General features: G+C 34.2%; 1 protein-coding gene across 4 annotated transcripts in view; it reads right to left on the reverse strand.

Moving 5' to 3' along the window:
- Nucleotides 1–21,961, reverse strand: part of MIPOL1 (mirror-image polydactyly 1) — a 274,962-nt gene that overhangs the window by 83,677 nt on the left and 169,324 nt on the right. For 3 of the 4 annotated variants that reach the window (XM_045568308.1, XM_045568299.1, XM_045568325.1), the window contains one exon: nt 10,776–10,870. In XM_045568308.1, the coding sequence (XP_045424264.1) occupies nt 10,776–10,870 (95 nt within the window). Of the gene's footprint in view, nt 1–704; nt 935–10,775; nt 10,871–21,961 lie in introns of those variants that run through there. The other variant, XM_045568317.1, reaches the window with a different exon arrangement.

The following is a 21,961-nucleotide window of genomic DNA, read 5'->3' on the forward strand; positions in this document are numbered from 1 at the left end:
AAGAAAAAACATTTATAATTAAAATATGCTAAATAAATCTAATTATACTGAGTGAAGTTTCCTTAAATACAAAGGAATTTTCTCCTTTCATTGTCATTTCTGACCATAGCTAATGTTCACAGAATTGAATTTTTTAAAAAGGTGCCTTCTTCCTCACTAACCTATCCTGGGCTCCTGCTTCTATCAAGTAAAAGAAGAATACTAAAACTAATATCTCTCTTAAAGTTGGTGATATTTTTCTTAACATTTTATTTTTAAAAAGTGCTCAATTTCCTGCAATGTAAAGTACTTTCAAAAACAGTTAAAAGTATTTGGCAAATCTAAAATGTAAGTGGAGTTATCATTTATATGTATATGAGGTCTGTCTCGAAAGTAGCCAGCCATGTAACGTGAAAAATTGAGACATTTATTGAAGACGATACAAAATACAAGAAACATTATACATAGGACAATGATGCCTCAGTTCCATTCAAAGTAGGCACCTTGGGACCTCACACAATTCTCCTGGAGTCTCTTAACCTATTCCGTACATGTTCAACATTCTCAGGTGTTCTGCTTGTTGCGGGCCTTCCAGAACGTGGATCACTTTCAAAAGATTCTCGAACATCTTTGAAGCATTTGTGCCACATTTTTATTTGCACTGCACTCACTGCATCATCCCCAAAAGTCTTCTGAATCATCCAAATAGTTTCTGTGGAGGAATGTTCAAGCTTAACACAAAATTTGATGCAGATTCGTTGCTGTGCTCGCTGTCATTTTGAATGCGACAGGCACACAGTACACATGCTCATTCAACGGTGTCCAGAGCCTCACTGACTAGTACATTGTTCACACATGCGCATTACAGTTCACTCTTCTTGGCTGCCAGGTTACATTGATGTCGTGTAAACCGTTCTCATTATATTAACAATGGCTGGATACTTTCCGGACAGACCTAGTTTTTCATAATGTAGGTGAATTAATCTTTGCATTTTAAATCCCTTGTATATTTTGTCTTTTGTAAAGCACAGCACTAATAACATCTATCTATTTATTGAGACAGGATGTCACTCTGTTGCTCAGGCTGGAGGACAGTGGAGCGATCATAGCTTACAGAAGCCTTGAACTCCTGGGCTCAAGTAATCTTCCTGCCTTAGCATCCCAAAGCACCAGGATTACAGGTGTGAGACATCATGCTCAGCCTAACGTCTATTTTAAAAAATGAACTTCATTGTCACACTCACACACAGACCCAAAACACAGATCTATTTTTCATGGATTCCTATTTCTAAGCATCAAATTTAATAATTTGTGCAGGTTACTATGAATAAAGGGCTTTTCAAAACTTACAAACTCATTTATATATTCTATAAAATACACACATAAAAATTTTATAATTCAAATACTTTATTAGGATATCATATAATAGTTAAAATTTTCCCTCCTCTCACTCACCACATTTATAAAAAATCTGACTGCTAGACTCAGTCCCACTTCCCAGATAACCTATTAAGTTTCCGAAGTATCACAATGTTTAAGCACATTCATATAATTATTCATTTACTTAAGAAACTTTTACTGAGCATTAAAGATGTGACAAGCACTGACTTGGGTGTAAGATGCAGTGAAAAAAAAACAAAATTTTTGTTCTTGAAGAACCTATACTCTAGAGGACAATCCACAAATATACTATCGTGTCATGTAGGCGTGTCTATTATGAAAAAAAATAGAGGATAGGCTATTTTAGATAGTGTGGTCAGTGACATTTAAGCAGAAAGTTGAACAAAGCAAAAAAGCAGACTCATGTGACATTCTGGTAAAAAACTCCAGGCAAAGAAAACACAGAGTCAAGGCTCTGAGATGGGAGCATGCTTAGAATGTCTGAGATAATAAGGGAGCACTATAGTGTGGCTGGAGTGAACTAAGAATAGAAACATGTTAAGAAACGAGGTTAGAGATATAGCCAGGGGTGAGAGTTTATGTACATATGTACAAATATCCCTTTTATAAATAAGATCACAACATACATCTGGGGTCACAAACTTAAATGCCTATAGGTTTAAGGAGGATGATTTTAAATGCGTGAAGTAGGTGGAATAAGAAATGTGGTGAAATGGAGTGTGCTCCTTCTAGAAAAGGTAACTTTTACTTAGCCCCAGTCAATTGCTGACATGCACATGTGTGATGGTTACTTTTATATGTCAACTTTGCTAGGCTATGGTACCCAGATATTTGGTCAAACACTAATCTAGACATTGCTGTGAAGGTATTTTTTATTAATAGATATGATTAGCATTTAAGTCAGTAGATTTTGAGTAAAGCAGATTACCCTCCATAACATGGGTAGGTCTCGTCCAATCAGTTGAAGGCATTATAAGAAAAAGACTGAAGTCCCCTGAGGAAGAAGGAATTCTGCATCCTGGGACTCAAGACTGCAACATAAATTCTTTACTGGGCTTTCAGCAGGCTGGCTTGCCCTGAAGATTTCAGACTTGACAGCCCCTACAATTGCCAGAGCCAATTCCTTGAAATAAATTTCTTTCCCTATATATGCAGTCTATTGGTTCTGTTTCTTTGGAGAACCCTAACTCATAAACATGCCATGTCATAATCCTAAAGGTCACATATTGTCAGATCTCCTAGTTTTTATTTTGGCAACTAATTGATTTTTTAACATTGTGTAGAAAAAACAAAACATCCATAGGAAAGATTCTGATTTATTTTTTCACTTTAAGAAATAATCCTGCAATGAATACACTAGTTAATAATCTTGTTTCTAAGTTTTTTTTTTTAATTCTAAATTTCAAGAAAGGTAAAATTCAAAAAAATGATTCTGAAGATGGTTTTGAAACTGGAACACTGTAGGCCTAGAAAAAAAGAAACTGTGTTGGTAGGTAAATACACTTGCTTTACTATATGGAGACCTCATTTGGCCTCAAATCCTTGCAAATGTGTAGATGCTGGACTAGGTTCATGTTATTTCCATCATTTATTCATTCACATATTTATCACTGAGTTCTTATATCTACTGCACAGAAGAAACTTTGAATCTGAAGAAACTTTCAATCTAGTGTTAAATTTGATTGTTTATTCATTTGTTTGTCATGTACTTACTGAAGGCCTGCTATATATCAAGAATGGAAGCACCAGTAAGGGAATTAAGACACATATTCATACAACTATTGCATGGGAAGCATGTGGTATGTATTGTGAGAGAGCCACTGTGAATAACCATGGTAGAAATTTTAGGTAGAATAAGATTACTTCTGATAGAGAAGATTAGAAAACGATTAATGGAATAGTTGGTATTTCAACTATGCCGTGAAGCCTCAATAAACATCAGACAGGCTGAGATCGAGTATTCCAGGAGGAATAGGTGACATAAGGGAATGCACTGAAGGGATAAATTGTAGGGTGTATCCATGAAATAGTGAATGGTATTTTGGGGGTGAATATAATAGTCAATTCAGTGCAACGAATTATTTGTTGAGCGCCTGTTATGCATGAGGCAGTATACCAGTGACACAAACAAGAATGAAACTGGAAGGCAAAAAGATTATTGGTGAAATATTAAATAGAGGTGGCAGCAATATCAAGGAAGGTCATGAATGTTAAAGAGTTTGGAATTTATTATATAGGTAATGTAGTATTGTTAAATCCTGTTGACAGCTGAATGAGAGGGTGAAAATATTATAATGTTTCAGGCATCTTAAGAGGAGTAAGGATGGGAGAGACATGTTGAAGAAGAAAATCTTGGGCATGAAATAATTCAGGTGTGGTCTAAGGTAGGAAAAGGCAAAAGTGACAGTAATTGCAAGGAAAAATCAAGCAAAGTTTGGTTATAAATTAAATTTAAGAAAGGAACAAATCGAAGATTACCTATGTAGGAGGCCACCTCACTGGCCTCTGCTTCTAACTTTTGTCAAAAGACACAAAGAACATTTCCTTTTCTTAGCACTCAACCGGCATGTGTGGAACTATAAGAATGGCAATTATTAAGTGCCAAGACCAGGGGAAATATTACACGTTTTTATCTAACAAAATATAAAATTATATTTTTCTCAAGCTAATAGAAATAATGTTTATAAATGCCAAATCCCAGGACCTATAATTGGTAAACCCATTGTAATACTAACTTGGGCTCCTTTATAGGCACGACTATTAAATGACAAAATATTTTGTAAATGCTCTTAAAAGGTTAAGTCATTTTATAAAATAAACAGCAGTTGAGAGCTATAAATGTTGAAATTTAGTCTTATTCATATAAGTTGCTGTGCAGAGTAAGGCATAGAAAATAATGAAAACTGATAATGCAAAAAATGTCCTTCTGGATACAAAGTCATAGAAGATTTAAATTATTTCTGTAGCAATAGACTGTACTAATTTAATTGTCTTATGTCTCAATAAAGCAAAAAATTTAAAGTAATTTTATAAGTAACCCTATTAATATATTTCCTCTACATAGTGCTTTACAGTTTTCAGAAAACATTCAAATATATTATCCCATTGATTTTCATAATAAGCAGGTCAGATATTATCTCTGTTTACAGGTAAAAAAACCAACAGTCAGAAGCTAAATAAAGGGAAGAAAGCTTAATAAATATATTTCAAATCACTGGACATATGGAAAATGTACACTTTAAATTTTTTGTTTTGTTTTTAAACTTTGTTTTAATTTTCTTTTTCTTTTGCATTCCAGAGCCACCAAAAAATATATATAGACTTGAACAATATAGGTGAAGCCTTTATTATTGTAAATTAATTAAAAAGGCCTTGAAAATAGGTACCACTTAATGGCATAAAAATACTTTTTATTAAACATTACTAAATAAAAACTAAACATTACTAAATAAAAGCTTAATTTACCTCGTATGAAGGGTTAACAAATTTCATAAAATGTTAGAACTACTAAAAGATTCTTGTATCAAAATTAAAGAAACTGAAACCTAGGAAAGGTTGGAACTTGTCTATCATAATAACTGTAAATATGCTATTTAATTATTCAAAAAAAAAATACTGGTACCATAATAGGAAACATACTACCTTAAAATGTGTAGCATACTATTCAGTATTTTTGTTCTAAAATGTGAAATTTACCATGTTCTGAATGGCATTACAAATTCACACATGGAATGACACAAAATATAATAAAAATTTAAAACATATTAACTGCTGTTGATTATAAGTATAATAAATCCTATTCTACTGGCACCAAACAATAGGATCTAATTCTTGTCTAAACACTTTAATTTATACTTTCTTTAAGCAAAAGGAAATACAAGGAAGCATTATAAAATTAGCCAATGTTGAAATTTAGGCATTCCCTCCATTAGAAAAGAGTTTGTTATTATTATGCCTCCCAAACTTAGGAATGCAGCACTACAGGTTTACAACAACAGGAAAAAAAAATCATTATTAAATACAGATCTAATCCCTACAAGTTTAAGATTCTTTCTTGATGAAACTGTTAAATTTAGACTAATGAAGCTGTTGCAAATAGATTTAGCATTTGGCTCAGCAATAAGCAGGTACTAAATAGTTTATTAATAGCACGGTTGTAACAAATGAAATTTATTTTAAAGCCTCATATTGCTATTTCTCTTCTGCTATCTCTTCTGCTTTAATGAGAAAGAGCTATCTATTACAGTGGTAAACTTAGTATCCCTACCCACCCACCTCACTGGCCTCTGCTTCTAACTTTTGTCAAAAGACACAAAGAACATTTCCTTTTCTTAGCACTCAAAGTCTTCTAAAACTCAACGGAAAAAAACAAAGAACTTGGAAAAATATATATTCATATTTCCATATTCCTTAACTCCATACAAGGAAAAGGAATGTTTATAGCAATAGTAGCTCTTATACTAAACCAGCAACAGAAAATGATTACTGGAAAATAATTTTAAAAAAATAAGGTGAATATCACTAACTGGTAAAATTAAAGGCAAGGTAGAATGAAAGTCATCAGCATATTTCAATATGCCACTACAACTAATAGTTGCTCATCCTTCTCTGCTTTGGCTATTGGAAAGCTCAGAGTCAGACTTGAGGTTTTCTCTTTTGCTGCTTCATAGAATACGTGCAAGCTGCATATTGACTTGTTCCTGGCTCCAACTAACTGTTCTAATCCTATATTTTTATTACCTTAATTATTGGTAAATAACTTTCTTTAATATGACAATATACATGTGTGTATATATATGTATAAGTAAATGTAAAACTGACTTGAATAGCTGAAAGTATATTTTTTTCTTAAGCTTGCTAAACATAATCCATTGTCTATGAATTCTATCTAATCTATCTGAAAATTAAAGAACTAGTCTTAGTTTCTTTCACATGAAAATGGAACTTTTTTGTTTCTTCTGTGACACAGGAAACAGAGGAAAAATCTACTATCTCTATGAATTACTTGTGTTTCACATATGGGTTTGTAAGCAACATTTATTCAGGTGTATAAGAAATATCGTTTACTTTCATTAAATCAGAATCTGACCCTCCAGAAAATTTAAGCTTGGCTGTTTTTAGTAATTTCCTCTCCCTTCCTAGAATTGTGCATCCCAGTCATCTTTATTCAATTTAAAATAAATTTCTGTATATCCTCACAGAATGTTTTCTAAACCTTAAAAAAATTATGGTAAAATAACAACATAAAATTTACCATTTTAACCATTTTTTAAAAGTACAATTCAGAGCCAGTAAGTACATTCATAATATTGTGCAACTGTCACCAATACTCATTTCCAGAACTTTTTCATCATCTCAAACAGAAACTCTGTATCCATTACACAACTCCCCATTCTCCCCTTCCCCTCACCCTTGCTAACTCCCTATTCTCCTTGCCCCAACTGCTGGTAACCTCTATTCTACTTTCTTCCTCTATGAATTTCCCTATTCTAGGTACCTCATATGAAGGGAATCATATGATATTTTTCTTCTTTGTCTGGCTTATTTCACTTAGCATACTGTTTTTATGGTTCAATCATGCTGTAGCATGTATCAGAATTTCATTCCATGTGAAGGCTGAATAATATTCCATTTTATGTATATATATTTTGTCTATTCATTCCTTTGTTGACAGACACTTGGGTTGTTTCCACCTTTTGGCTAATGTGAACAATGCTGTTATGAACACTGCTGCACAAGTGTCTGTTTGAGTCCTTGCTTTCAATTCTTTTGGGCATATACCTAGGAGTGGAATTGCTGGATCATATGACAATTCCATGTTTGACTTTTGAGGAACTACCAAATTATCTTCTATAGTGGCTACATCATTTTACATTCCCATCAGCAATGCAGGGAAGTTCTCTGTACCTTTTTGTTTTTTGACAGAAATGTGGACCTCCCTGGAGGATGCAACTTCCCTTAGATTTTTCTTGAGTGAATACCACACATTCTTCCATGCACCACACATGTACAGGTTTCTTCTTTTGATACATCTAGCTATATGGTACTATTTATTTCAATATGTAGGTTTTACTTATCTACTTTTAGGTCATTTTCTATTATAGCACTCACCGTGAGCATCCCAACATGTCAGTAGTTTTAAGAACAATATCTAAATGGATATTCAATATTTTGGTTTTGTAAGACTTTGATTCCTTCATATCTAGTAACCCTCACCTCTTCTAATTTTAACCATCCAATTCTAAGGCAATGGCAAATATTGTCACTGCTTAGAACTGAGTGCTTCATTTTCTGAATACTAAATAGCAACATTCTACTTTCTGACTATATCCTCCTATGCTTTCAGCTCTTGATTTGCTTATTTCCACTACATTTACTCTATGGTCTCCTCAAGAGCTATGGTTTCTTGATTTGTCCTTTTTCTTTCAGTTTACATGTCCCTTCAACTTTATTTCCTGACCTATTTAGCTTAGACTACCATTCGTCATTTCAACGGCTCATTTACTAGTACCCTCCATCTCTTTCCCCTCCATCATTTTTGTCTTACAAATTTGTAATGTTGAATCATTGCAATCCTTTGTCTTCTGTACTGCTATACAAGGCCCGCTGAATGTGTTAAATTATACTACTGTGCAAACAAGAACTCACACAAATTTATAACACCTATGCCCAGCTAAGTTCTTAGGATGGCTTGACTTTCTTCTTTTTCTCGCCATTATTCCTTTCTCTTTCCCATTTTCTTCAGTAGCTACTCTGTAATTCCTTCCAAAGCCTCCTGCCCTCTCACATTCAGAAATCCACATTGACCCCTACTTTATAGAAAAAAAAAAAGGAACACATCATGGCCTCAAATTTATTTACACTTACAGCTATTCTTAACTCCTTCACTCCTGCCTGTGCTGTCTGTGATCACAATTTGGACATCTTCATGTTCAAGGCGGACTCTTCAGCAGATACTGAATTGCTACGCTTCTTTACTTTTTAATTACTCTTCAATTTACAGAAAAGTAGATTCTACATGTAATACTCTATTGAAACTACTTTTGTGGGAGTCACTAATGACCACCAAATTTCAAACATGAAGGACACTTTCAATCCTTATCTTACTTAACCACTTAGCAACATTTGATAATTTTTTTGTCTTTCTGGAAATCTTTCTTGGCTTCAGTGATATCATACTTTTTGATGCTCCTCCAAAGTCACTTTTTTTTTTTTAAGAGACAGGGTCTTGCTCTGTCACCCAGGCTGCAGTGCAGTGGTGTAAATCAATAGCTTACTGTAACCTCAAACTCCTGGGCTCAAGGGATCCTCCCACCTCAGCCTCCCAAGGAGCTAGGACTATAGGTATGTGCCACCACACTCAGCTAATTTTTAAAATTTTTATAGAGACAGGGTCTTACTATGTTGCTCAGGTCCCAAACTCCTGGACTCAAGTGATCCTCCTGCCTTGGCCTCCTAAAGTGCTGGGATTACATGCGTGAGCCACGAGTGCTGTGGCATCAGCCTAGCTCACAGCAATCTCAAACTCCTAGGCTCAAGTGATCCTCCTGCCTCAGCCTCCTGAGTAGCTGGGACTACAGGTGCGAGCCACCATGCTCGGCTAATTTTTTGTTTCTATTTTTAGTTGACTGGCTAATTTTTTCTATTTTTAGTAGAGACAGGGCCTCGCTCTTCCTCAGGCTGGTCTCAAACTCCTGACCTCAAGCGATCTTCCTGCCTTGGCCTCCCAGAGTGCTAGGAATACAAGTGTGAGCCACTGTGCCTGGCCCAAAACAACAGATATTTAATGCTGCACAATTCTGGAGGCTAGAAGTCCAAAATCAGGTGTTAGCTGGGCTATACTCTTTCCAACAGCTATAAAGGAAAGTCCTGCCTTGCCTCTTCTAGCATCTGGTGTTTGCTGGCAACCCTTGACGTCCCTTGGCTTATGGATGCATCACTCCAGTCACATGGGCATCTTCTCCCTGTGTGTCTTCACACCATCTTCCCTCTATGTATGTCTGTCTCTGTGTCCAGATTTCCCCTTTTTATACAGACACTAGTCATACAGGATTAGAACCCACCCTAATGACCTCATTTTTAACTTGATTGCTTCTGTAAAGATCCCAATAAATAAGGGCACATTCTGAGATACTGGAGGTTACGACTTCACCATAACTTTTTGGGGGATACAATTCAACCCATAACAATAACCAATTAATGCAGATGTCAGTGACACTGCTCCAAAGCAGGAGTTCTTAACCTGGGGATGGGAAAAAATTATATAATATCTTTATTTTTACTAATTTTCATGGAAGTACAGTGTTTCTTACAATTATCAACATAAGAAACAAATACAGTCATACTAGTGGTTCTTGAGAGTTTTCACCCATAGAAAAACCACTGCTATTTTCATCTCACATTTCAGCATCCGCAGGTATCACAAAAATGCCATTTATAGTCATCACTAGTTTAAAATTATAGTTGTTAATAGACCTACTGCTAGATCTAGTTATTTAATGAATTAATAATGATACACACATATAGTAATATATCATTACATAATATTTTCATAATTGTATTTCATTACAGCTGATTTTGATTTAATTGTATTTTATGCATTTTAACATTATTCTGCAAAGTCCAAATTAAAAAAAAAATCTTTCAATAACCTATAGCCCCAGTTAGTGAATTCTTATATTTCAGAGACTTGAGGTTTTTATAAACTTAGTAATCAAAGAATATACATGGCATTGTTCAGCAGTGAATGTTTTTCAAACTTTTTTGTACCATGATCCACTGTGAAAATGTTTTACATATAACCCAATACATAATCTTCTCTCTTTCTCACATAAACAAGACAAAACTAAAATAAAAGTGTGACAAAAAAATATTTACCCTTACTACAGGAGATGCACTCTGACATCTTCTATTCTATTTCTTTTCATTAAAAAATACCCACCTATTGAATTCATTTCAAAACTACTCCCGGAACATAGTGTGTTAAAAATCCTTTAGTGACATTCCTTTAGGAACTACTCATATCATATTATAACAGGTGAAAGGTTGTTATTACTGCTAGTCATGAACTATTTTAAAAATACATTTTAGAGGTGGCGTTTAGATGGGCAAATAGTTCAACAGCTAACCAAGCTCCATTTAGATAACTGGTAATGAGCTCGGTAAATTTTATAATTATGATGGGAGTGTAAATTTCAGCTTTACCAAATGTAGAAAGGAAAAGAGGTAGAATAAGAAACATTTTATGCCTAAATCATTTTAAAACTACAAAAATGCTTTAAATGCATAATGTTTAATTTCATTGAGGTATTTCCTCATTCACTATTGTAAAATCACACAGAAATTTTTCCCAAACTGAAAATATTTACTTAACCCCAGGCTAAAAAGAATTTTACCTGTAATAAACTCGAAGTGTTTGGATTTCTTCTTCCAGTTTTTTGTACTGTTGAATTGCAGTTTCTCTGGCTTGTTGCATAGATAACAACTTTGCCTGTAAGTAATTAATATTTAAAGAAATTTAATATTAGTTTTCATATGTTAAAATACTATTGTATGTAAATACTACACTATGAATAGGCGTTTTAAATTTGAGGTAGTTAAAAAACTTATGAATATTTTTAGTAGTGTCTCATAATTTCTCACAAATAGCCTAAATATATTAAACATAAATATTAAACACACAAACATATTAAATTTAGAAACTTTTTTCAATACTAAACTTCATCCCTATTTATCTGTATCATCAGATATATGCCCTTCTGCAATGTTTAACTTTATACACAGAATTCAGAATGTGGAACATGGGTTCAGTGCAATATCTAGAGTAGAGATAAGCACAATGGGTGTTTCACATGCAAATTTAATGTGTCTCCACTACCTGCTCACACTAGATTTTCTTTTAACTTTATAAATAGTAAAACTCAGAAAATTCTAAATATGTTGTCAAGCCATCTTTGATATTTAATGTGAAAAAAAAGTACACTGGACTATAACCTGATTCTTACAGATATGATTTAACCTTTTCAGTTCCTTTTCTGAAAGGGGAAAAAAAAAAATCCCCAAAGGGAGAATGGCAGCAACCCTGAATCCTAGAGGTATTTTATTATAGGAATGATGTTCCTCCTAGGCTATAATATTTGAGTTTTAAAGCATGGGCAATTAATTTTTTCAATAGGGTTTAAAGTAGTAATTTAAAAAGAATTTGCCACCTTTCCACCATTATTCCCACTGGATTTTAAGCATCACCAAAAAGAGTTCTCAACATAACTTTTAACATATGGTACTGGTAAGTCAGGTTTTAATATCGTTTATTCAAAGTTTAATTTGCATGAAAAGGTTCTTTCACTTTAAATGGTGTTTGATAGATAATGCAGAGGAAACTGTTGTCATAAACCTCACAAACTAAACCAATGCCAATAATTAAAAATTGAAATCTCGTAGGCAGAGGTTCAGAATTTTGCTGAACTCATATGATTTCACTGGAATTATTTTCTTGTATAAGAATGAAGTCATAAGAAAAATCATGAAATCCTGATTATAGGAAAATTAATTAGTGTAATAAAAGTGAACATTATACAATGCTACTTTTCTATTTTAATAATAGAGAATTATAAAAACATGCAGTGGTTTGGATCTTTGCATACAAATTTGTACTAAGATATTAATTTGTTCTCTACTTGGGCTAGGAAATTCTACTAAAGAGTTACTTTGCAATTAAATTTAAGATGTTTGAATGCTTGCTTTAATATGCCATATTCTATAGTTATAGCTGAAACATTCTCAAAAACTAGGAAAAAGAATTTAAAATAAAAATAGATGGTTAATTCTTAATGTCAATAATTATTAATAACAGCTTTTCCAATTTCCAATATACCGTAAAATATGACTGAAATGGTAACTCTGAAGACACAGATATCCACTGTGACTAATAGCCAGTCAAAACGAATCACATAAAAAAGGACATATCACATTCAGCTTAACAAACTTCAGAAATCCCATTGCATTACTTAAGGAATATCAAATGTTAGACAAGTAATAGAGAATTTGCTAAATAAATATGTGCCAATGCTAAATACATGCAAATGCTAAAATAAGATGATAATTTTGAAGGTTTTTTTACCTGGAACCTCTGAAGAAAACCAAAACCAAAACCAAAATCAACCAAATAAAAAATATAATATTCTTGTAGGAAAATACCAAAATGAAGTTTTTGCCTAGAAACTTTTGTAATGAAAATGGAATTATAAGAACTTTACTTAAATTCCCATGCTTCAGGTAATATTGAACATTTCACTTTCTCCTCCTACAATTAGTTGGCTATAAAGATTTGGTGTTGCCTCCTAACAATTCATTCAATTTCTCAATCCCCAATGTCTAATTTTCTGTACAGGCCGTAGTGACAATGTTTAAAGCTATTATAAACTTTCCCGTTTTACAACCTCCTTACTTTATCAGATATATGCTTATCTGGCCAACTTTTAGTTTTTTTGGGGAAAAACCTTTACCTTATGCCACAGTAATACTGTTAATCCTTGTGGCTAGGATAAACTTTATCCCTTATCACCTCAGGTATAAGATCCAGGTTGTCCAATCAGAGTACTCTATCCCACCAACCCCAGAAGAAAACTAAATCCTGATAACATCATTTGTACTACTTGATCCACATATGCTGGAAGACAGATCCATATCCATTTCTTGGACATCCAGGGTAGATAAATCCTTTTTGGAGGATGAGTGGGACTTAGGGTAGTTTGAGTTGGCTATCTGTTACATGCAGTATAAAAACACTTAACTAATTTAAATGTGCTGTTTACTTCTATTGTATTTCCTAGATTCATTATTAACATCATAAAATACTATCATATTACAGATCAAAAATAAATTTTATATCAAAAACATTATGGAAATTAGCAAGCAAGATATTTTTTCCTGGAATCACATATTCTCATATTTCTGGCAATTACTTTAGTAAAAACGACATACATTCATTTATGCATATACAGACATAAATGCATGCATTAAAACAAACTGACAATTCCTGACCAGTGTAGGCCCATTCCTGTGAGACTCTGTCTCTAAAAAAATATTTTTAAATAAAATAAAACAAAACTCAGTATAAGAGAATATACAATGTAAAGTAAACCTCCCACCTCTAGCCCTCATTACTACAAATCCCTTCTCCTGAGATTACCAGTTGCCTGCTTGTTACATATCCTTCCAGAGATATTCCACATATATACAAGCATATATATATTTGAAAATAAATACATTTATCTACAAAATTGACAGCATTTTATACATACTTACAAATCTTGCTTTAATTTTTTAAAAAATTGCTATTTTAAAAAAATCTCCCATCCCATCCCTCATATCACACTCACCACATTTCCTTTCTTCCCAGCCCCAAAGCAAAACACTTCCATGAATTTGGGTTCACAATTTTCAATAGTATTTTATACTTTTATCATATAGTTATGTATTCATAGATAATATATGTTACTGTTTACAGGTTTTTTAACTTTATATAAGTGATACTCTACATATTTCACAGATAATTGCCTTTTCGGTCAGTGTTATACTTTTCACATTTATTCATATTGACAGATGTATCAACTCACAATATTTATCTTCTTACACATATGCTATGATTATAGATATATTTGGGCTTATTTTTCCATATTACTTCATGTTTTATGTTAAGCATCCTTTCCTTTGCTCCTCTTTTTTTCTGTCTCATGTTGGATTAAATTTTTTTGAACAAACCCTATAATGAATGAGGATTTTAGGTAAATATTTTACACAGATATGACACTTTTTCTGCTTACAGTCATATTTTTAGTAAATTTTATCAAAATAAAACATACATGCAATATCATATAAGTATACACACAGCTTTTTTTTTTTTTCTTTTTAGAGACAAGGTCTTACTCTAAAGACAAGGTCACTTAGGCTGAAGTGCAGTGGCATGATCATAGACCACTGCAGCCTCAAACTTCTAGGCTCCAGTGATCCTCCCACCTCAGCCTCCTGAACAGCTAGGACTACAAGTGTATTCCACCACAACTTGCTATTCATAATTTTTTACTCTTTTGTAGAAACACGATCTCGCTATGTTGCCCAGGCTGGTCTCAAACTCCAGGCCTCAAGCAATCCTCCCACCTTGGCCTTCCAAAGTACTGGGATTATAGCTATGAGCCACTGTGCCCAGCCTACATGTGGATTTTTAAAGTCAGGCTTAGTAAGTTATAATATACACAAAGTAAAAACTCACCCATTTTTTAGTACACAGTCTTGTAAATTTTGACAAATTTATATAGTCATGTAACAACCATCACAATCAAGATATAGAATATTCCCATTAACCCAAAATGTGCAACACTATATTCAATGCCTTCCTTTTACACCCATCCCCTGGCAATCACTAATGTGATCTTTGTCCCTATAGTTGTGCCTTTCCTACAATGTCATATAAATGAAATGGAATCAAACAGTATGCAGTCTTTTGAGTCTGGCTTCTTTCATTTAAACATATACTTTTGAGATTCATCCATATTACTCCACGTGTCAGTACTTCATTCTTTTATATCACTGACTAGTATTCCATTGCATAGGTACATCCAGTACTATAGTCTGTATGTTCACTCACCAGTTGATGGACATTTGGCTTATTTTCAGTTTATGCCATTTATTATTATAATAAAACTGCTATAAATACCCATGTATATATCATTTTGTGGAACTATACCTTCATTTCTCTTAGATAAATACCTAGGAGTGAAACTTCTGGGTCCTCTAGTCAGTGTATATTTATATACTATATATCAGTGGTCCCCAACCTTTTCAGCACCAGGGACCAGTTTCATGGAAGACAATTTTTCCACGGATGGGGGTGGGGTTGAAGGGGATGGTTTCAGGATGATCCAAGTGTATTACATTTATTGTGCAGTCAAACCTCTCTGCTAATGATTATCTGTATTTGCAGCTCCTCCACAGCACTAGCATCACCACCTCAGCTCCACTTCAGATCATCAGGCATTAGATTCTCATAAGCAATGCGCAACCTAGACCCACTGCACGCGCAGTTTACAGGAGGGTTAGCGCTCCTATGAGAATCTAATGCTGCTGCTGATCTGACAGGAGGTGGAGCTTATGTGCTGACGCGAGAGATGGGGAGTGGCTGTAAATAAAGATGAATTTTAGCTCACTTGCCCACTGCTCACCTCCTGCTGTGCCGTCCAGCGCCTAACAGGCCACAGCCTGGTACTGGTCTGCAGCCCAGGGGTTGAGGACTGCAGCTTTATATATATACAGTTATACACTTCATTTAAAAAACCTGCTAGACTTGCTGCCTATAATGATATAACTTTAAAGCATTTATGCTTTACTACAATACCAATGCTAGTTGTTGAATGCCTACTATGGGTTGGGCATTGTACCATGTGCTTGAAATACATTACTGTAGTCTCACACCCAAGCCATGAGGTAGTTCCTTTCATCCCTATTTTACAGATGATAAAACTGAGGTTGATGGAGCTTAAGTAACTTATAAATATAACAGAGATAGTGACTGATAGAACTTAAATACAAACTTAGGCCTGCTTGATCCAAAATACATAATCTCCCTTTATGCCACTGTGTAACATTGTGGAGGATATATATATGAAATATCATCATATAAATAAAATTATACATATTAATACATATAAATGCAGGACAAACAATGAAATCAAATCATCATTTGATAACAAAATTACTGACAATAACGGAAGGTTGCATGACAATCAGTGTGTTTTACATCTTTAGTATCCTACTATACCTTAACTGATTGAAAAAAAAGGTTAGTTAACTAATGTTAGGTTAGTCTTATAGTTAAATATCCCACTATATACTTAATATCAATATTGAGCAATGTCATCTAAATGAGACAATCATTTGTACTGTACTGTATTAGAAATGACTATATTGTTTCCTTACAGTTTTATCCAGTAACTTAGAATAACAAAGAAAAGACTACACTATTCACATCATTGAACACTAATTGTTATGGGTATTGTGGAGAAACCACTATTATCTCTCTTTAAAGTCTTGTTATGTTCGGTTTAAATGTGTTTTTAATAGTTACGGTTTGATACAGTTAAGCTTTCCTTTGGTAACTCCAAGATCATTAACGGAAATTGGTTTTTATCATAGAACAGAGGTATTTGATCTTATGTATGATATTTACTAAATAAAGAAGCATATTGTACAAATTAAATCACACAACCAAGTATTTTAGACTTGGAAAGGATCTTAGAGGTAATATAGTCTCCTATTGTTATAGATGAGGAAATTGTTGCTAATACAACATGGTCAGGACAATAGCTGGAAATTTTCCAAGGTTTCACAGCTGTTGGAAGGGAAGTTGGAACTATTATAGGATACAAGTGTCCAGAAAATACTGCTTATTTTACCATATAAGATCATATTTCAATACGGTGTAATTTAATATGTATATTAATTATTTTAATACTTTAATAGTTAATAAGTCTATTTTAACAGAATTATTTTACAGAGTAACCATAAATACATAAGACTGTGCCACACTATTAAAAATATCTATAGGGGGACAAGGGCAATATACCTAACCTGAACTTTTGTACCCCCATAATAAGCTGAAATAAAAAAAAATATCTATAAAACCATCCACATACAGCCAACTGATCTTTGACAAAGCAGACAACAATACACACTGGAGAAAAGAAGCCCTAGTCAATAAATAGCGGTGGGAAAATTGGATAGCCTCACGTAGAAGAATTAAACCAGATCCATATCTCTCACCACTCACAAAAATTAATTTAAGATGGATAAAAGACTTAAATGTAAGGCATGAAACCCTAAGAATTCTGGAAGGAAATGTAGGTAAAACTCATCTAGACATCAGCCAATGCAAAGAATTTATGACTAAGACCCCAATGGCAATTACAGAAACAACAAAAATAAATAAATGGGACTTGATTGAATTAAAAGCTTCTGCTCAGCTTAGGAAATAATCAACAGAGCAAAAAGACAATCTACAGAATGGGACAAAATATCTGTAACCTATATATCCAATAAAGGGCTGATATCCAGAATCTACAAAAAACTCAAACAAATCAGCAAGAAAAACAAAAAAAACATTAAAAAGTGGGCAAAAGACATGAAAAGAAGCTTTTTAAAAGAAGATAGACAAATGGTCAATAAACATGAAAAAATGCTCAATGTCACTAATCATCAGGGAAATGAAAATTAAAATCACAATGACATATCACCTTACCCCTAGTTAGAATGGCTTTTATTAAAAAGTCCCAAAACAACAGATGCTAGCATGGGTGTTGAGAGAAAGGAACACTTATACATTGTTGGTGGGACTACAAATTAGTACAACCTCTCATAAAACAGGAGATTCCTCAAAGAACTAAAAGTAGGTCTACCATTCAATCCAACAACCCCACTACTGAGTATCTACTCAAAGGAAAAGAAGTTGACACCTGCATTTGAATCTTTATTCCAGAACAATTCACAATTGCAAAGATGTGGAATCAACCCAAGTGCCCATCAATTCATGAATAGATTAACAAAATGTGGTATGTGTATACAATGGCCATAAAAAATGATGAATTAATGCCTTTTGTAACAATTTGGATAGAACTGGAGACCATTTTCCTAAGTGAAGTATCTAAAGAATGGAAAAACAAACACCACATGTACTCACTATTAAATTGGAACTAACCCATGAGCACATGTGCATAGAGGGAAGTAAAACTCAGTGGAAATCAAGTGGTGGGGGGCAGGGAGGAGGATATGGGCAAAAACCTACCTAATGGGGACAATGAACAATATTTGGGTGATGGACACATTTATAGCTGTGACTCAAGCATTACAAAAACAATCCATGTAACCAAAAACATTTGTATCCTTGTGATGTTTTGAAATTAAAAAAAATCTATAATTGTCTAATCAGATATATTATTTGAAGATGTATCTAATTAGACAATTGTTCAAATAATATAGCTCTCCTAGGATTTTACTTTTTAACTTCTTAAGAAGGTTAAGAACCTGGTAGAAAAGAAATATAATAAAATATCTTTCAAAAGGATAGCTAAAAATATTCAACCTCTCCTTGAGTATTTTACTATATAATGTTTTTGTCTTCCTTAAAAAACTTGCAAGTGGTTCTTTTTCAGATTTTCCTGGTGTTTCCCAGAAAACTCTTGCGGATTCATGGTTGTGATTCACACTCTATTTATTTAAATGTTTCATACATAGATATTTATATTCTTTACCTGAACTTATTACTTGCTTTTGTCATGTCTGTTGACTGTCGTTCATGATGGTTTTCTTCCTCATGGCTTGATTGATCTTTAATTGTGTATTTGTCTTTTCCTGATAATAATCTGTGGCAGTCCTGTTAGACTACATTGGGGATGCCTTCCTCCAACAGGAGGGGCTTTTGTCTGTTTCAAGGCTAGAGAGCCAGGGGAGACAATTCCTAGACAAAGTTCAAGAAGCCTGGATTAATGCAGGAGTTTCTGGTTCACCTAACTAGACTAGCTGCTGCCTAAGGATTGGGATCCCAACTGAAGATCCAAAGTATTTCTATATATGTTTGCCCTTAGTGAGTCTGTGGCTCTTCTGTTTGCTTATTACTGGGTAAGGGGTTGCCTCTGGTTCAACTCTCATTTTTTGGTAAAGTCAAATCTTTGGAGATTTCGTCTATTTTTTGTGAGGCTAGCAGTGCTAGCCTGGATGAAATTGTTTCATTCAAGATCTAGCAGTTTAATACCAGAAGGGTCCCTACAATATCTGCCTGCCACACTGCAGGAAGCAAAAGTCTGTATTGAAATTTAACACATATCGCAACATCAAAAACAGACCAAACTGCTTATAATTTGATGTTTAGAATTTTTATAGATTAATTTATTTAAAGAATTTTCCTGACGTTTTTAAAATAAAAAAGATACAAGCAAAGATTTCAGATTGAGATTTGCAAAACCTTCTCTGAAAATAACCTGATGTGGGGTCTAAAATCACAATATATGAAAATTAAAGTAAAATTTGGGGTACAATTATCCTAACAATATTTTTTCTCTTTTAACATTGTTTTTTGGAGGTCTTGGGTGATATAAAGATTAGTTATATAAGAATTTTGATCATGGTGCTGAGAGAACTGGATAACCACATGCAATAGATTAAAACTGAATTCCCACCTCTCACAAAAATCAACTCATGATGTATAACAGACTTAAACCTAAGGTGTGAAACCTTAAGAATTCTAGAAGAAAATGCTGGGAAAATTCTTACAGACATCAGCTTAGGCAAAGAATTTGTGAAGAAGACCCCAAAAGCAACCACAGCAGCAACAAAAATAAATAAATGGGTCCTGATCAAATTAAAATCTGCACAGCCAAGGAAACTATCATTAGAGGGAATAGACAACCTACAGAATGGGAGAAAATATTTGCAAGCTACATGTCCTATAAAGGGCTGATAACAAGAATCTATATAGAACTTAAGAAAATTAACAAGAAAAAATCAAACAACCCCATCAAAAAGTGGGCAAAGGACATGAACCGAAACCTTTCAAAAGAAGACAGAATAATGGCCAGCAAACATAAAAAAATGCTCAACATCTCTAATCATTAGGGAAATGCAAATCAAAACCACAATGAGGTATCACCTAACTCCAGTGACAATGGCGTTTATCAAAAAGTTCCAAAACAACAAATGCTGGTGTGGATGTGGAGAGACAGGAACACTCTTACACTGCTGGTGGGACTGCAAATTAGTATAACCCCTGTGGAAAGTAATTTGGAGATATCTCAAAGAGTTAAAAATAGAAATACCATTTGATCCAGCAATCCCACTACTAGGCATCTACCCAAAGGAAAAAGACATTCTATAATAAAGACATCTGCACTCGAATGTTTATGGCAGCACAATCCACAATTGCAAAGATGTGGAAACAATCCAAGTGTCCATCAATACATGAGTGGATTAATAAAATGTGGCATATGTATACCATAGAATACTACTCAACTACAAAAAACAATGGTGAACTAGTACCTCTAATATTATCCTGGATAGAGCTTGAGCCCATCCTTTGAAGTGAGATATCACAAGAATAGAAAAACAAGCACCACAAGTCCTTGCCATCAAATTGGTACTAACTGAGCAACACTAAGGTGCTCACATGGAAGTAATATTCACTGAGTGCCAGTCAGATGGGAGGGGGGTGGTGAGGGTGAGTAAACTCACAACTGATGGATGTGGTGCATACTGTACGGGGGAAGGGCAAGCTTGTAGCCCTGGCTTGGGTGAGGCAAAGGCATTATATGTAACCAAAATGTTCGTACTTCCATAATATTCTGAAATAAAAAAAAAGAATTTTGATCATATGATCAATAGCAGTATGAGGTAATTTTCCAATATTATCATTTATTAGCTCTGTATTAAATTGTGTGACATTCTTCTTGTCCTTAAACAGTGGTCCCTTAAGTTTTACATTAAACATGACATAAGAATTATTTAAATAATGCCTGTTTAAATCAGTTTGATTATAGAATCACTACAGCAGCTCGTGTGGTTCAGTTGAGTGAGATGTGTCATAAGCTTCTGATCTCCAATAACTGTCACATATTCTAACTTTAACATATAGTTAGAGGTTTTCATAGGCTCACTTTTTTTTTGTATTATTTTATTTTATTTTATTTATTTATTTTTTTTGAGACAGAGTCTCTCTCTGTTGCCCGGGCTAGAGTGAGTGCCGTGGCGTCAGCCTAGCTCACAGCAACCTCAAACTCCTGGGCTCAAGCGATCCTACTGCCTCAGCCTCCCGAGTAGCTGGGACTACAGGCATGCGCCACCATGCCTGGCTAATTTTTTCTATATATATTTTTAATTGGCCAGATAATTTCTTTCTATTTTTAGTGGAGACGGGGTTTCGCCCTTGCTCAGGCTGGTCTCGAACTCCTGACCTCGAGTGATCTACCCGCCTCGGCCTCCCAGAGTGCTAGGATTACAGGCATGAGCCACCGCGCCTGGCCTCATAGTCTCACTTTTTAAAAGGTTTATGTAAGTAATTATATAATTGATAAAATGTTCAAAAGTAGATATTGAAACATTACTCACAACTGCCTTTAACAATGCAAATACTTTAGGAAAAAAATCCATGGGGTAGGAAAACCACTTATTAGGAAATGATTTACTTAAACCCTCTCATTTTTTAAGGTTATAAATAGAGGTTAATAGCAGAACCAGAAATAGAACACAAAACTGATTACCAGTACAGTAAACAATCATGAAGTCTGCATATTAACTACTTTGCCAATCTCTTTTCCAACTTCAAACATGCCACTATATCCTATTGTGCTAACTCCAGAGGTGACACTATTTACTTCAATTTTTAGCTCATTTCCACTCACTGTTATTTATTAATATCTGAGACAGGGTCTTGCTCTGCCACTCAGGCTGGAGTGCAGTGGTACAATCATAGCTCGCCATACCCTCAAACTCCTGGGATCAAGTGATCCTCCTCCCTCAGCCTCCTGAGTAGCTGGAACTACAG

The sequence above is a fragment of the Lemur catta genome, chromosome 1, assembly GCF_020740605.2.
Source record: "Lemur catta isolate mLemCat1 chromosome 1, mLemCat1.pri, whole genome shotgun sequence".
NCBI lineage: Eukaryota > Metazoa > Chordata > Mammalia > Primates > Lemuridae > Lemur > Lemur catta.